Source organism: Rattus norvegicus, chromosome 2 (assembly GCF_036323735.1).
Source record: "Rattus norvegicus strain BN/NHsdMcwi chromosome 2, GRCr8, whole genome shotgun sequence".
NCBI lineage: Eukaryota > Metazoa > Chordata > Mammalia > Rodentia > Muridae > Rattus > Rattus norvegicus.
The window spans coordinates 13,679,087-13,697,129 of NC_086020.1; the positions used below are offsets into that span (position 1 = coordinate 13,679,087).

At 43.2% G+C, this 18,043-nt stretch overlaps 1 protein-coding gene across 4 annotated transcripts in view; it reads right to left on the bottom strand.

Moving 5' to 3' along the window:
• Positions 1 to 1,806: 1,806 nt before the first annotated feature.
• Positions 1,807 to 18,043, bottom strand: part of Polr3g (RNA polymerase III subunit G) — a 40,910-nt gene continuing 24,673 nt past the window's right edge. For 3 of the 4 annotated variants that reach the window (XM_006231729.5, XM_039103140.2, XM_063282557.1), the window contains 4 exons: positions 17,473 to 17,523; positions 12,906 to 12,988; positions 8,861 to 9,004; positions 1,807 to 4,096 (listed from right to left, as the gene is read on the bottom strand). In XM_006231729.5, coding sequence (XP_006231791.1) covers positions 4,010 to 4,096; positions 8,861 to 9,004; positions 12,906 to 12,988; positions 17,473 to 17,523 — 365 coding nt within the window. In that variant the 3' untranslated portion in view covers positions 1,807 to 4,009. The remainder of the gene's footprint in view (positions 4,097 to 8,860; positions 9,005 to 12,905; positions 12,989 to 17,472; positions 17,524 to 18,043) is intronic. The other variant, NM_001109468.2, reaches the window with a different exon arrangement.

Below are 18,043 nucleotides of genomic sequence, written 5' to 3' on the forward strand. Positions count from 1 at the left end.
TCCACTGTCTCTGTTAGATTCTTTCCACCTTTTCTCATGAACCTGAGCCTTGGGAGGAGGGGTGTGTAATACAGTCTCTGAGTCTTTGTTCCTTGGCCAGTTAGTCACTACTACTGTAAATAGCATCGTTTTTAAGATGAGCTTCCAGGGTCCTTTGGAGTCAGTTTATTATTTTATCTTTTTACAAGCAGAATAGTAGGTCCTCTCCTAGGGCCCAGGACCTGTCCGCTGGTTCATTCTCGGATTAATAATGGTGCCAAGTGGAGATGGCTTAAATCTACTCAGAAAATGGTTATTAACTTCCATGATGCCTGGGGCACTGCTTCACCAATGGACAGTCCCACCAGGGCAGTCACAGCCAGTTGAGTCCACAGCTGGGAGGACACAAACTGCCACATTTATGAATTCAGATTGCCTACTCTACACTGTATCTACTCAGTAACTTGTAGGACATAGAATAACAAATATTGGATAAATGATGGAGAGGGGTTGTTTTGGGTAAGGCTTGGTAAATCCAGGCCATGCCTATAGAGCTGAGTCGGTCTCATGAGATGGTCTTTAAGTAAATTGTAATTTTTTATACATCAAAAATGCTGTTCAAGAATACTAATCTTGGGAACACGGGAAGATGCAATCGGTGAAGAGTCTGCTGAAGCATGAGACCCCGAGTTCAGATCCCCAGCACCCCAGTAAAAAGCTGCAATCCATCCCTGCGCAGGAGAGGCAAGAAGGTCCCTCTGGCTCACTGGCCACACAACCCTGTGGGATTGATGGTCCCTCAGAATGAAGAGTAGTAGAGCAAGGCTAGCTAGCGCACATGAACACTCAGATGTACACCACATACAGATACAGCACCCCCCCCCGACATGAATCATAATTGAGAGTTTTCAGGGGAGACTAAGTTTCCCATATATCCTTTCCATTTTAAAGTAGTGCTTACAATTGCTCTGACACTTGTCACGGTGAAGGTGCTGAAGGAAAGAGGGACAGCAGTCCTGGTGCTTTGGCGTTTTCCAACAACTGTTCAAGAGAACAGTGAGCACATTCTCCCTGCCAAATAAAGGCAAGGGTTTTCTTTTGTGTGTGTGTGTGGTGTGTGTATGTGTGTGGTGTGTGTATGTGTGGTGTGTGGTGTGTGTGGTGTGTGCTGTGTGTGTGTGTGTGTGGTGTGTGTGTGTATGTGTGGTGTGTGTGTGGTGTGTGTGTGTGGTGTGTGTGTGTGTGTGCTGTGTGGTGTGTGTGTGCTGTGTGTGTATATGTGTGGTGTGTGTGTATGTGTGTGGTGTGTGTGTGTATGTGTGTGGTGTGTGTGTGTGTGTGGTGTGGTGTGTGTGTGTGTGCTGTGTGTGGTATGTGTGTATGTGTGGTGTGTGTGTGTATGTGTGTGGTGTGTGTGTGTGTGGTGTGTGTGTGTGTGGTGTGTGTGTATGTGTGGTGTGTGTGGTGTGTGTGTATTGTGTGTGTGTGTTGTGTGTGTGTGTGTGTGTGTGTGTGTGTTGGTGGTGGTGTTCTACAGCCATCCCCATTGAATGAATAGCTACTTTAGCAGAAAAAGAAAAGCAGAATTGAGGGCTGGAGAGATGGCTCAGCGGTTAAGAGCACTGACTGCTCTTCTAGAGGTCCTGAGTTCAAATCCCAGCACCCACATGACTCACAACCATCTGTAATGGGGTCCATTGCCCTCTTCTGGTGTGTCTGAAGAGAGTGACAGTGTACTCACATATATAAAATAAATAGTTTTTTTTTTTTACAAAAATCAGAATTAACTTGTTTTCTCTACCAAATAAATGTTCACTATAAACCATCTTGGTATTCAAAGCCAAAATTTTATTTTTTTTTCACTTCATATGTGTAAACAAATACAGAAATTCAGCACGTAGCAACTAGTTTTATTTGTGATAATGTTAAAGATACTTTATTACCAGTCTCAGTAAGTACTCTTATCTAACTATTAAGAAGCTATCTACAAAGTAATTTCATAGACTTACAGCTAAAGAGAACAAGACTTATGGTAATCAAGCAGCCTGGAATGTCTCATCTTTTCCCAAAATTAGTATGTTCAAAATTGTAAACTGATCTTTCAAATGAGGATGGTTACCCTTAAAAGAGAGGCCAGGGGTTCCAGAGTCGATCCTGTGCAAAAGCTTCCCTCTGGGTGGTAGGAACACACCGGGAAGACACACTGGAAACTAGGGAAGACGTCGCCGCCAATGCAGCTCCCCGATTTGACGAGTTATGTGCGGGTTTGTAATAATGGAAGGAAACAGAACCAGAGAGTGTCTATGAATGGGATCTTGTTTGGCCCTGGTACCAAATGTTAGAGAATAAAGTACTTTTTATTCCCAAATAACAGCATTTGCCGTAACTAAAAACTTTACGTAAGTTTCCCAACACACCGAAGCTTTCAAGACTTGTTTTCTACTCAGAATCTTACCACATTTTTATAAGCTCCTGGGAACTGCGGTAAGTCACCTGCATTACACTGTCAAGATGGGCCTCACACCCCTCAGGAAATACCGAGGAGGCATTGCCATTCAAAGTAGTCCTTTACCTGAGAGAGCAATTTTGGAATTTCTCCAGCTCACACAAATAAACTACGGTTTCTAACACAGATTCAAGATTGGAAAATTATAGCTCAACAGGAAACTGTTCTCATAACTATTTCACTTTCTACAGTACAATTTCTTACAGAGCAAAAGTAAAACTTAAGACATGATTGTTTCTGTAACATAAAAGACAGCATATTTGGTCAATTCTGGTTAGTGTCTAAACACTACAAATTTTCCTATAAATTTTTATAGGAAATTGTTTACAAGTGGATAAACTAAGGCACACAAACTTAAGTTAATATCACTTGATCCTGAGAGAAAAAGCAGGGCTCCAGTTTCCAGGGCAGAGGTTAATGAGTAACAAGTCTCCCCAATGGGAAAAAATGATTTCTGTCCTGTAGGCAAGTACTTTTAATATTTTAAGTTTTGAGATGTACACTATGTAAATCTTTGGCATGTTAAAAAGCCCTCGAGGTGAAAGGTTCTGGAAATTTTCTCCTGCAAAATATGAAACTGCAGGGGAGTCACCCTGTAAGTTAAAACAAGAAGAATCAATCATAATTTCAAAATGACCTGAGTTCATTTTACGTGATTACATATAATTTACTTGAAGTTTATGAATCTTGTGAAAGACAAGGAAGGGCATAGCCCTTCATCATATTCAAACACAGACACACAGACACACAGACACACAGACACACACACACACACACACACACCATTATAGGACTTATTTCTAGTTAAGTCCAGAATTAAGCAGTATGTCTCAGGGATTTTCCCCCCATAGGCCCACCAAGTTGAAAATGTCAGACTTACTACAGTAGAATTATTAATTCACACACTGAATACTGTATGGCTTGGAGTTATCTCCACGGCCAAGCCCTGATAACCTTCCACCCATGTGACAGGCTTTGTTGTGGTTGAGATGTAAGTGAAATGGACTTCATCCAGGTCACTGGTGTTTGCCGAGAGCCTGTTTTCTATCAGTAAAACTCTCATCTCCTAAGTTTGTATTGTTAAGAACTCAGGTACGTTTACAAGGTCACAGCATGATGAAACAGAATGTCTCGGGTAAGAAACACCATTGTCAGTCTGTTTTTAAAGTGCCCCATGTGCAGTATTAATAGAAATACACGGTTACCACCGGTCAGCAGGTGAGCCACAGTGACCTTTTTCAACCGAACACGCAGACCGAATAATGCTAAATCTCTGGAGAAACACTCAAATCCAGAGCAAACAAAAGCCAAAGAACCCCACGACTGCATCACATAATCAGAGATGTGGCAGAGGTAATGGAGTAAGGTCACACGGTGTAAACACAACGTCATTCTGAAGAGTTGGATATGAATTTGTCAGACAGAACACTGAACAACAGAAAATACGGACTTAATCCTTATTCAAAATCAAGTCCATCCAAATGCTCAAAGCTGTATCTGCAAAACATCTGGAGACTGTCGTGGCTAGTAGGTGGCTTCGTCCATGTTGTCATCGCTGTCTACCACAAAATCATCCCCGTTGTCGAAGTAGGAGTTAATGTAGTCATTCTCCTAAGTGAAGGGATGGATGTCTCAGTCAGTAAAGTGATTAGGGTGCACCACTTAAGAATACAACACAACACAACACACGCAAAAAAGAATATCCCTGTAGTTTACAAGTACCAAGTTGAGGTTAAAAGAAAACCCAGAAGACTTGTATAGAAAGTTTTTCGCTTGTGAGTGCTCTCCTTTTTCAAAAGCAGTTTTCACACATTTTGACCAGTCTCGCTTTCTTTTAAGGGCCATTTTCTACTGTGCTCAGGTGCTGACCAGCTGAGAAAAGGCTGTGATTCCACCTCAGCAGGAACACCCTGCACAGCGCTCCTTGGTGGAGCGATTCAGGGTTTAAGGAGCTCAAACACTAAGCATTCCTTGAGCCCATGAAAGAAGTGTTTTCATCAATAGTTTTACCCTGCACTAGAACCCAGGCATGAAGTCACAAAGCTTAATGGCCCCAGCAGAGGGACTTTCCTTTCCTATCAAGACACAGTCTCCTTCCAGCCCAAGTCTATGGGAAACCACATTCCATTCTTCCATGACTTCTTGGCTTCTGGCTGAGTCCTTAAGGCTACAAAAGTATGTACGCCTTCTATCCAAAAATCAAAAATCCATTTGAATATAAACAGATCAAGATTTCTCGGACAGTTAGTTGCAGTGCATGGGTTTGTAACAGAGATTTTTGAATCAATCAAAGTTTAACAGTGGTTATATATTTGCTCACACTGAGGGTAACGACCCTGTGGTGTCAAAGAGCCCTCACGTTTGTGTCCACACTGGGATAGAATAATGCTGAGGACTTTCTTGACTATGATCCAGGGTAGACTGAGGGATGGGAGGTCAAGGACCGACAGGCAGGGATCTGACGTATATATGAAAAACATGAGTGGAAAATTAGCTATGCAGGAGAAGCATAGTGGCTCACACCTGTAATCCCAGCACTAAAAAGACAGAGCAGAGAGAATGGCAGAGGTCAAAGCCATCCTGGACTACAGAGATAGCAAGACCCTGTTGTACTCCCCAGACCCTCTCCCCCAAAATTTCCACATTTCTACAATTTACAGTGGAAACAGATGACATTCTCAAAAAACAGCTTTTGAAAAACCAGCTTTATCTTAGAGTTTTTCTTTATAAACATCTAAATATATATGCACATTTGTGTATTTTATATTACTTTCTCTTTCCAAAATCCTGCAAGTTTATGCATCCAACACAAACCCTTTGCAGTTCCATAAAATTGGTCTGGCTTCTCTGGTGCCAAGAAATCCATAAATGCCTGGACACCAAGTTGGAGCCTGGGGTCTTTGTTGTAGGGCGGGAGTGGTTGGCAGAGCGTTTGAAGGAAGCCACCTAGAAAACGAGGCCTTCACTCTGAGTGAAGAAAAGCACGAGCAAATGCATTCCCGCCCAGGAGCAAGGAAGAGAAACCCTGGCACTCATAGTCAAGCAAGTGGCATGTACTGTAGCCAGGGTACTTATCCCAAAGGCTTGGTGACTCAGGTGCTAACAGAGATTTTAGCAATGCTGTTCAGGAATAACATTTCACAGCCCGCTGAGCCTGGTGGGCGGAGTGCCTCTTGTCTCTCCACTGAGTTCCAGAGTCATTCTTAAGCTGAATACTCAAACCATCACCAGCAAAAGAAGTGTTGTCTTTATCTAACACAGATGTGTTAGCAGATGAAATACTCCACCGTCCTTAGTAAAATGAAGTATTTATCAACTCAGCTCAATGAGTAAGGTAATTACCATGAGATTTCAATGAATAAGACCAAAGAGTAGAACTTTCAAGTTACAAGGCCTCTAAGGGAGCCCCCTTTCTATTCCCAGCCACATTCTCTCCCACTTTGCTTTGTAATGAACTACAGACATATAAACGTATGGATTTAAACCTACTCTCTGGAGCTCTGCTTCACTGAGGCCTACTTGACAGCTCTCAAACTACCAAAATCTGCTTGTTTGCTCCATTACAGTATGGCCACGTCACCCCAGCTGCCCGGAATCTTTCTGTAGATCAAGTGAGTTTTGCGTTCAGAGTGCTGGGATCAAAGGTGTGCTCTGCCACCCTAGTCCATGAGCTTGTAATTGTTATGAGTAAATCTTGACACACATGATCCAGACTCAAAGAAAGTGGGTGCCATCAAAACATAGTGGCTCAAACAACACACAGGAATCCGACATACAGAGAAGAGCTGCTGCAAATTTGAAGCCACTGTGCTGTGTTGTGCATTCCAAACAACCGGCCTACAGTGAGGTCTTGCCAACACACACACACACACACACACACACACACACACACACACACACACACACACACAGTCTGCTTCCTCGCCTTGACCTCCTCACTGACTCTCTAGATCTTACAAGTTATCTTTTTTTTATTTTTGACTGACTCAGAGTTTGTGGTTGGTCTGAAATTTGTTACGTAGCTGAAGATAACCTTGAACTTCTGATAATCCTGACTCCACCTCCCAAGTACTGAAATTAGGTGTGGGTGCCTGGTTTGTGTCCTCATAGCACCCTGCTCCACAGAATAGAATTATCCACTGTACTATCGCTGTTGCCTTTCTTGTTTATCTCCATGAGGGGAGAATGACTTCTTCTCTCTTGGCCAAGCATAAGTCAAGCACATACTTCAATGTGACATTCGATGTGAAGGGACTGTGGTAAGGACACCATAGCCAGAGTGACTGAATACAGAAAACACAGGTTTGATACAGAGTCGTGAAGAATGCCGAGACTCAAAAGAACAGAGAGAAGAGAACGACAGATGCCACAAAAAGGTGCAAGAAACAGATGCAAAACGAGAAGCATTCTATCTAAAAATGAAGGGAGGCAACCTTGGCAGCTGTGGTACGGCCTGTCACGCAATATGTGCTTGCATTACATGATGCAAGCCGTTTACGTAGGGGAAATAATACTTTAACAACAGAATTAGCTTACGTTTTGCAGAAGCATTAAATGCTACAGAAAAGCCAAGAGAAGTGGGAGCTGAAAAGTGTCAGTGGTGACTTAGTAACGAGGTGGACGGCACGGAATTGGGAACTAGCTTCTGAAGAGCAACAAGAGCCAACGCCAGCTTCTGAAGCTTTGCCACAGGCAGGTCGGGTGGGCACAAGACGGAGGCGAGAGCATGCTCACAATCACGAGCAGAGCAAACACACACACAGGAACATGCTGAAACTGTGCAAAGGAAATAACTCAAGTACTGTTTCAAAAGGGCGGGGCAGCTCATCATATAGGGTAAGGTAGCCCTCTTCCACTGATTAGGGTGTGTGTGTGTGTGTGTGTGTGTGTGTGCACGCACGCACATGCATGTGAGTGGGCATCACTGAACCTGAAGGTAGAGGAGTATGTCCTACAAAGGTTTTATTTTCTTTGTGAAGCTGCCAGCACTGTCTACGAGTGAAGGACACGGAAGATTCAAGGATCCTGTAGAAAGGCAACTTAACAGGTGGCACAGAGAAGGTGTTAGCCTGCAAGACAGGGCTAGTGGCTTTAAGTGGGAGCCTAACCTGTGACCTAAGCAGGTCTGATGGGAAGAAGGGACAGACATCAGAGAAGAGGAACGGTATTTCAGTCCCCAGTCTATGCTGGAAAGACGGAGAAAGGGTGGAGGGTGTGGCAGGGCTAAGCAATGTAGAGAAAGAGATCAGGGAGAGAAGTAAGCAGGCAAAGCCAGGCATCAGAAGTGTCATGGCAACAGTCACATCAGCACAGGAAATGAAAGAGGGACCAAAAAACAAAGGTGGGGACAAAGGAGAGGTATTCAGGACCTGACTGGCAAGGTTGGAGAGATAACTCGGTACCTCAAAGCATCTGCCGCTCCGACAGAGGTCCCCGGTTCAGTTCCCAGCACCCACACTGCGGTAGCACACAACCTCCTCTAATCCAGTACCAGGGGCTCTAATACCCTCTGGACTCAGTGGGCACCAAGCATGCACATGGTACATATACATTCATGTAATCAAACCATCATACACATAAAATAAAAATGGTTCTTTAAAAAACCCTCCACTGAAAATCATTTAACAGGTGGGTTTAGCAGTTGGCCAACCATTTGTAAGCAGACGACTATACATCCATACTAATTATATACATTATACATGCATACTAATTATATACATTGCAAAAGAACACAGAGCTTCATACAACATGGTCAGAGAATATAACAAATACTCCACAGCTGGACGCTCCGGGTAGAGAGAGGAAAGTAAACGATCTCACGCTAGGTTTGCTTACCCTAGAAGTCTCTCCAGTCCTCAAGAGGTCAAGATAACCATGTCGCCCTGCCCACACACCTTGACTGACTGCAGCTTTTCAAACATACCATGTTTCTAAAAACCAGGAATTCCAAGCCGCGATGGCCCTGCAGGGATGTCCTTCTAGGTCTTTGTGCCTAAGCCCTTTGGTACCTCAATTTTATGTTGGTAAGTATGAATTGTACTACTCTCAGTGAGTTCCTGAAGTCCTTGCTTGCAGAAGATGTTGATCTGGTTACTTTGATCTCCTTGTTTTAATTTTGTGTTATCATTTTATACCAAGCAACTGATGCCAGTGATGGAAATATATTTCCAATTCTATAAATTTTTTTTTCTGTTTTGTTTTTAAGACAAAGTCTCACCATGTTATGGCCCCAGCTCGTCAAACTCCTCCCAGTCATCCTTGAGTGCTAGGACTGTGGCCGAGGTTTTATTTGCCGACCGACATCACATGCCCCATGCCACAGCTACTCTTTAAGGTTAGGTAACAGACTCTTATCATCCTCAGACAGACTTTTACCTCCTCTTGTTCCTCTTCATCATACTCCTCCTGTTCTGCATCTTCTTCGCCATCCTCCTCCTCATCTTTCTCTTTCTCTTTGCTCCCTTCTTTCTCGTCGTTTTCTTCATCCGACCTTTCACCCTCGCCTCTCCTTTCCAGTTCCTGATAAAATGAGATTCGTTAATCCACATCTTTGATTTGTGCACCCAGCCTCCAAAGAAGAGCTAGATTAACATGCTGGCCCACTGGCTGACCTCCCACCTCTCAGGGAAGGGGCAGCCACCAGCCCTTAAAGCAACAGCCACTCTTCAGTTCTGTTTCTTTATCACTGGTCTCCCTCAGCTACACTGGGGTTAGAGTCCTAATCCACCGTGCCTTCTTTTCAAGGTTCCTATCCAACCTGCTCCTAAAATGCTTGACATAATTTACTTTATGCTACTCCTGTCCCCTCTGTCTTTCATTACGTCCCACTGCCAAGAACCTCTGTTTCACGATACAAGGTTGTGAAAAGGAGATGAAGAGACATCACTGAACACGCTGGCAGGTATTAGCAACTCAAAAGGGGAAACAGAGTTGGAAAGGCTCTGGCCTCTGGGTGTCTCTCGCTGTCTACCTGGAAAACCATGTGCTGGACACCACACTACAGTTTCGATTTTACAAATGCCTCGTTACTACCAATCATTTTTTCAGTTGATAGAAATGACCTCATTTTATGACCGTCTCTGTTCGCTCAGTTTGGTGACCCTCACTTTGCACAAGGGACAGAATTTCACAGGTTTTCTGGGAGAGGGGCACAGCAATAATTTTGCATATTCATAATGAAAGCTTCCTATGAGCTAGTTTCTGATTATCACTAACGGTAATTAGAAGAGCAGTGAGCTAAGGTATAGGTAGGCTCTATTACTCCTTAAGGCTTTGCTGATTATCCACAAACATAAGTCATATTTTACATCCAACTTGGCTGTTCTCCCTAAATGTTCATTTTAAAGATTATTTTAATTCTAATTTAAACTGAAGATCACATTAACCAAATCCAGTGTAAATGAACGAATTTAGAATGTTTATGCGTGTGTAGAATGCACGTGTGTATATTAATGTGTTCATGCATTTGAACACGCATGTGGAGGCTGGAAAGTGACACTGGATGCCCTCCTCACCCACGCTCCATTTCATTTATCGAGGCAGGTTCTGGCTAGTTTTGCCAGCCCATTGCTTGCCTTAGGGACTCCTCCTTCTCTCCGTCTCCCACGTGCTGGGATTATAGGCTGCTGCCGTGTCCTTCTGGCTTCTGTGTGCATGCTGGGGCCTGGGACATCAGACACTATGCTAACCCAGTCAACGTCTTATCTACAGAGCCAGCTCTCCAGCTCGCAAGACTCAATTTTAAATTAAATTCAAGCAATATTGCTTGCAATTGACCTCACTCAGACAGAACAAATTAGAACCAAGAAGAGTACACATGTAGGCTATCTCACTCTAATAACAACTGTTGCGCTTCCTCGGTGGTTACTCTGACAATACCATGTGTACACTTCCCAGCTGGCCATCTTCTTGGAAAATCCTAAGTAACCCAAATTTTCATAAACCTTTTGAAACATCTAAGACAGACAGACAGACACACACACACATACACACATACAAAATAAGCTACATTAATATTAAGATATGTCTTTTCTGTTTTAACTTGATCATAGGTAAAAATGGCTACAATTAAATACGATTATAACGGAACTGAAATATTTATTTTCTGTTGTGAAAGTAGGCTCTATTATCTTTTTAAAAAGTCACTGATTATCTCAAAATTACAAACAATTGTTTTATTTTAAAAAAAAAGCCACAACTGTACTATTGAAAGTACAGCATTTGTTCACTGTGCTGTAAGGACCAAAGACTGTATTTCTACTGTTGCCATATCACACGGCCGAAGCAAATAGCCTCATCTTTACCACAACAGCCAACCATGCATGTCAGTAGAGTGAGACAGAAGCTGTTCAAGACTTTTCTTATGATCCCAGGGACACACGCTGTGTAGTTACTTTGTTCCTTCCACAAGCTAACGATTTTGTCTTTAGTCTTTCGTACTCAGGCTGACTGTGCAGGTATAAGGAGAGAAGGACTCACATCAGGAGAGGAGATAAAATGCAGACCGAGAGCAGTTCTAGCTTAGACACTGGACACGCAAAGAGCCCCCTCCCTCAGGTAACACGGAAGGAAGGTGCATCTGTCACTGCTCTGAGACCTGACCTAATGCTGCTACCTCTACCCAGAGAGGCAGCCATCATGATACACAAAGCTGCTTTAGTTGGAGACAACCAGAAACAACCACTGCTATAAAATTATAAACACATTAAGATTTCTGTGTTTGGAATGTTCTGGAAAAGGTGGCAAAGGTAAGCACCAAGGAGGCGCAGTTTGTCCCAAGGAAAACCACACCCAAGTGAAGGCCAATCCATAGGGTACTGTATGTGCCCCCGGGGGGTTGTCCCACCTTTCCGAGCAGGCATGACCAGACACATTCAATCTGTCACTCTACCTAGTTACCACTTATCCTTCACTGACTTCCAAATTTTAGATTTTGGCCACGCTATCATCCGGCTCAAGCACTGTCCAGAAAGGAAATCAGTAAAATTCGGATCTTCCCGTCAAGCAGCTGTGCCAAAGATGCCAGTGAGCACGTGTGTTTTTTATTGGATAGTTTATGTATTTATATTTCAAATGTTATCCCCTTTCCCAGTTTCCCCTCCCCCACTTCCCCTCCCTTTCGTCTATGAGGATGCTTCCCCCTCCCACCCACGCCCTCCTGCCTCCCTCCCTGACATTCCCCTAACTGGAGTATCGAGGCTTCACAGGACCAAGGGCCTCTCCTCCCATTGATGCCCAACAAGGCCATCCTCTGCTACATACGTGGCTGGACCATGGGTCGCTCTATGTGCACCCTTTGGTTGGTGGTTTACTCCCTGGGAGCTCTGAGGGTGTCTGGTTGGTTGATATTGTAAGCACATATTTTAAACCTAAAAACTACTCTACTCATGTGAAATACTCATGTGACATACTTATTATAAATTCTCAGCTTATTCGTAACAGCCAAACAGCAGAAGGAACAATGTTCTTCAGTAGCATATCAATGGCGTTATTAAGTAACTACAGTTCATCCTCACAGTGCTGATGGCCGAGTGAGGGAGCTCTGGACAGTATGTGGAGCTGTGCCTATGACATTCTGTTGAGCAATAAAACGAAAACGCAAAAGTGTGGCATTAGCATGTTCCTCACTGACTCAGGCTGGCTCAGCAGCTAAGAGCCCTCTTCTGGTCTCCATGGACACCAGGTACACATGTGGTACCCATCCATCCATCCATCCATCCATCCATCCATCCATCCATACATACATACATACAGCAAACACTCATCCATATAAAACAAGAAAATAATGCTTAAAGATTTAAAAACACGACCGAAGGAAGTTTCTTACTTTTTGTGAATAAAGTATTTCTGAAAGAATATATGAAATAGGAAGTTGTGGAGTCTACAACAAGAAAATACATGCTACAGGCAGGGAAGAGTCTCAAGCTACTAACCAAAACTGTTCGTATTGATTAATGATAGACAAATTCCAGAGAATGTCAACATTGCCTCAATAAAGCCTTCTATTTATATTCCAAAATACTGGGTTGGGGGAGAGGTAAAAGGGCCACACACCAACAAAGGGAAAGGCGGACTTTCCCTAAGAATCACAGGAACTCTGCTCACATGTCTCCCCTCCCCCTTGCCACAATCCAACACAATGGGGAGGTAAGGGTACACCGAAAAGAAGGCCTGGGGCTGTGGGCGGAGCTTACAAGAGTGTGGGTCAGACCAGAGGGCAGGAGACCAGACAGCAGGAGCCCTGGCTCAGATGGAGAGTCCTTTCTCTACACCTCCCTCAGAGCAAAGCGCAAGCCTAACTTAAGCACTGGCCTCTCTTCTGCCAAATCCACATTAGTAGAAGGAGACGGCAGAAAGGTGGGGGAAGAGGCAGTACAGCCTTTTTTATTTTTCCAGTTCACATTTATAACTATAAACTTACCTCGATCTTTTTCAACACATCTGTGGAATTCATGAGGGTAGTACCCTTGCTTGTGGCTTTGGCTGCTTTGGATTTTGGATCCGCTATAAGGAAAGCAGAATCTGTTAACAGATTTTCTTCTGGGGAAAGAGAGCAGGGGTGGTGGCTCCTAAGTTCTGCAGTGCAGTTCTATGGCATACAGGACAGCAACGTCACTTGCTCTGAGCCAATGATAGTGACTTCGTCACTGTGCGTGATGTTATTAAGACTATGACCAGGTATGTTTTAACTAAGCACCGAAACTTTAGTCTCACCATTAATATCATTAGAGAAAAAAATCTGCTATCACATCACTTGAGACAGAAACACTAGAATAACAAGCCCCGCAAAGATTTCTTGGCCACTCGTCCATCACTGAAGTCCATTTTAACACAAGCAGTGTGACGGAAGGGCAGGTTAAACCTGCCCCGGCTAAGGACAAAGGGCTAGGGACGAGCTTGCACCTGATGTTCACAAGAACTGTCTTGGGTGAAGACTGAAATGGTTAGCTGGTCACTTCACAGCAGTGTCAGGAAATGTTTCAACAAGCTTTAAGACCCACAATCTGTTTTACTCTAAGCAAAATATTTCATTTCCAGATTATTCTAAAACAGCAGGTAACGAAGAATCACTTCCCAGGAAGACTCTGCCGCTTACCAAGGAACTCTTATTAGCCATAAACGACTCTCATGACATGAATGATTGTGTTAAAGATGAACACTCAACACACAAAGGATTTTCAGGCCACGGTAGATGACCCATAACTGGTGGACTTAAATCCTTAAAACGAAGAGTCACTGACTGTGGTGGTTTGAATGGGTATGGCTCCCATAGACTCAAGTGTTTAAATGCTTGAGCCATAGGGAGTGGCACTACTAGGAGGTGTGGCTTGTTGGAGTAGGAGTGGCTTGTTAGAGGAAGTGCGTCTCTTGGAGGTGGGCTTTAAGTTTACACATATATGTATATATATGTATATATATGTATATATGACCTTAAAGTGTGTGTGTGTGTGTGAGAGAGAGGGGGGGGTGGGGGAGGGAGGGGGGGTGCTGCTTAAGTTCTGCCCAGTGTAGAATCCAGCCTCCTGGCTGCCTTCAGATTAAGATGTGGAACTCGCAGCTTCATCAGCACCATGTCTGCCTGCCAGCTGCCGTGCTTCCTGCCATGAAGATAAATGACTAAACCTCTGAAACTGTAAAGCAGCCCCAATTAAATGTTAGTCTTTATAAGAGTTGCCTTGGTCATGGTGTCCTCACAGTTCCTTAGTTAGGAACCCTAACTAAGATAACGGTTGGTACCAGGGTAATGGGGTACCCTGACAGACCTGACCTGTGTTTTCAGGAGGATTATGGAATGACTCTGGAACTTGGGGCTCGAAAAGCCATTGAGTATTAAGAGTTCTGTCGGATATTCTGTGGAAGCTCCGAAAATACTGACGTTGAGAGCACTTTAGAAGAGGAAGAGGGAAGACTGAAGGCTCTGTCAGGGCCATTCGCTATTTTGACTTAGAAACCTTAGCATTACTGGCACTAAGAAATCAGCAGTGATCATAACCAGCTCTACGTGAGAGTAGAGTCTCGCCGCAGTGAGAAACCCCAGCAGTTTCAGAGGCCAGCACCATGGGACAATAAATAACTAGGAACAGCAGCAAGCAGTGGGGGAGCCAGCCGGAGCCCAGGAGATGAGTTCTGTGCTACAGGGGGCAGAGCTGGAGCAAGCCGTGGCCTCTGTATCAGCTCCAGGTTCCAGCCCTGCTTGAGTTTCTGTCCTGGCTTCCCCCAGCGATGGACTGTACTCTGGAACTGTCAGCCAAATAAATCCTTTCCTTCCTAATTTGCTTTTTAGTTATGGTGTTTTGTTGCAGCAATAGGAACCCTGACTACGAAAGACGGTGACTTCAGAGCTGTTGAATGAGTGAAGTCTGGGGGAAAATAACCTAACATTAAATGGTGGATAACTTAGAACTTCTGTTGTCTTCCTGGAAGGCAAGGGCTGTTATAGTTAAGTCCTCAAAGCATAGGATCATATATGACCAAGAGCTCAGTAACACTGCTAACAACTGTTAGCTAAGAATGTGATCTACTCACACTATAAAGTTTTTTTCTCTAAGCACGTTTTAGGAAGTTATTTAATTTCATAATATATACAACAACGAGGTGAATACCACTGAAGTTGATCACATAGAAATATATACAAAAATTATTTCATTAAAAATATTTTACTTTTTATTTGGGTGTGTATGGGTGTGGTGCGGGGGCCAGAAGGTGGTATTGGATCCTTGGGAGTTGGAGTTACAGACACAATGCATCCCCTGAGTCCTCTGGGCTCTGAACTCTGGTCCTCTCATGAATCAGGATCACTCTTAACCTCAGACTTCCTTTCAGGCCCAGTTACTATTTTTTACTAAAAAGGTGAGTCCCAGATTCAGTACCACTCATCTTTCCTTCTTGGGTTTTAATACTGATTTTCTGTGCACATGCTCACATTCAGAGGCATCGAATCACCAATAAATCAGAAAGACTGTTTTTAATCCTAAAATGTCGACATGAAAAATTTCCATAGTCAATACTTTTTTTAAAAGATTTGTTTGTTTAATGTCTGTGAGTACACTGTCTCTGTCATCAGACACACCAGAAGAGGGCATCGGACCCATTACAGATGGTTGTGAGCCACCATGGGGTTGCTGGGAATTGAACTCAGGACCTCAGGAAGAGCAGTCAGTGCTCTTGACTGATGAGCCAACTTTCCAGCCAGGTTAACAATATCTGTTTTTCATGTGTGCACATACTTGAACTTGTTTCTTTCAGTATCTATCAGAAGCTGGTTCTTCCACAAACCTCTGCCCTGCTCGAGCCCTCTGTGACTTATCTACCTTCACGCAGATCTACAGAGGCCTTCACAACTGCGAGGAACAGACAAGGAACTAATACGCGCACAATTGGGCTGGAGAGATGGCTCAGTGGTTAAGAGCACTGACTGCTCTTCCAGAGGTCCTGAGTTCAAATCCCAGCAACCACATGGTGGTTCACAACCATCTGCAATAAAGTTTAAAAAAAAAAAAAAGACACGCACAATTAAAAATCCTAGCACACACGGGGAAAGAGAATGTCATCGTTGATTCGTCTTACAATAAATGGAAATCCTTGTCACCAGAGGCTGTGCTAAGAGTAATGTACGAAGCTCCAATGATAACGGAGATGTACGTTCTTAGACTTCCAGTCTGCTACAGATGGTGGCCCACTAGCACAGGCCCAGTAACATCTCTGCACTTACATGTTTTAATGTGTAATGGATGTGTACATGACAGTAATGGATTCATCCATTGTGCTTCCTTAGAACTGTTCCCAGACCTCCCAAAAGCACCTATGTTTTTGTTTCATATTGTGTGTGTACGCGTGCATGCTGACTGGCTGGCCAGTAAGCCCCAGACTTTTAGAGACGGATTTAGCAGTGCCAAACTTTTTACATGGGCAACAGAGATCGGAACTAAGGTAACCCTTTACTGACCCTTCAGTGACCAAGCCGTCCCCCAGCCCCTCCTATGTCGTTCCTCCTCCTAACTGTAAGCTCTAAGAAGCAAGAATAGTCCCAACTACATGGGCTCCCTGTGTTCCTTGTGGCAGTGTCTGGCAATAACATACGCTTATTTATCAAATGGAATCATTAAAGAACAAACAAAAATATATACTTTGTATCTTTTTCTCTAACATAAAACTCTTTTACCAACTCTTTAATTTTTCCTAGTACACGTCTTCTTTTTAGTATTATGGTGAGGTTTGGTCTGTTGCTAGAAGCCACCACGAGAAAGGATGGACACGCCTAGGAGAAACAGCAGGTATCTGGGGACCACCACTGGGTAAGTAGCCAGGGCAACAGTTACAAAAGCAAATCAGGGGTTACCCTCCTGCCCCCCCCCGAAGTAACTGTCAAAGCCAAATAAAATAGCCATAGTCTAAGTCTCATTTACTTGTAAGTTGGATGGGGATACGTTGATGCTGGTTCAACTACAATATTAAATAGTTTACTAATTCTTTGTGAATTTCATAAATATATACAATGTATTTTGTTCTACTCATCCTCCCCACTCCCATTTGCTCCTCCTAAATCTACTCACGTTCTCCTTCCCAACTTTATGTCCTTCTTTTAATAATCTACTGAGTCAAATTTGTCAACCCAACCAACGGTGGCCACATCCTTAAAGGCTGACTCTCCTTCCCCAACAGCGAACAACTGTCAACAGTGCCCCTGATTTTAAAATGTGTCATGGAATAATGTAGAATAGAGCCAGTAAGATCATAAAAATCTTCATCTCTACAACTAAGACAGAGAATTTGCTAGCACAGCAAATCTTCACAATGAAAGAATGAGATTCATTCAAGAAAATAGAAGGTCTAAAAGTCAGCAGCCACTAAGGGCCAGCAAAATAATCAAAATGCCAGACATACTTAGAGAATTTGCAATACTGAGCACAACCTGAGCTTGGCTTATGCATTCCCCATCTCAGCAACACTTTTGTCAAGCTGGATTCCGGTCACATTAGTCAGCGTACCTTTTTTGCACTTTTTCCTTGGCATCATCTCTCTTGGAAGTCTTCTCCAATCTATGTGCACAAAAGAAAGGATAGAAAAGTCTCAGTGACCCTGGTGGCTCTGGACTTAGCGACTTACCACAGTGACAGCTGCTCATGCAAAGACAGCAACATTTGCTAACCAACCCAAACCAATAGACACAGAATGCACCACAACACAGTTTCTCCTGTACAGAAGACTCATTAACAGCTTTGAGATGGTACAATAAAGTATCTTCGAAAAAAAAATCTTACAAGAATTCTTTGTGGCTGTTACTATCAAGATCATAACAATCTTTTTAAAATATTATAATTTGCATCTTGTAAGTTGTTGGTTGATATTTACATATTATGTAACTATTTTTTGCAAAAGTTTAGGCAAGTAAACCCAATATAGAAGACATAAAATAATTTTAATAATTATTTGAAAATTTCAAGTAACTAGTAATTTCTAGTAGTGTGAACATGTAAATTCTCCCCAAAGCATGGTTTTCAGTTGCATGAACTAAACAATTTATTTATTTACTTTTAATTTTCTGGAGGGTGCTAGGAA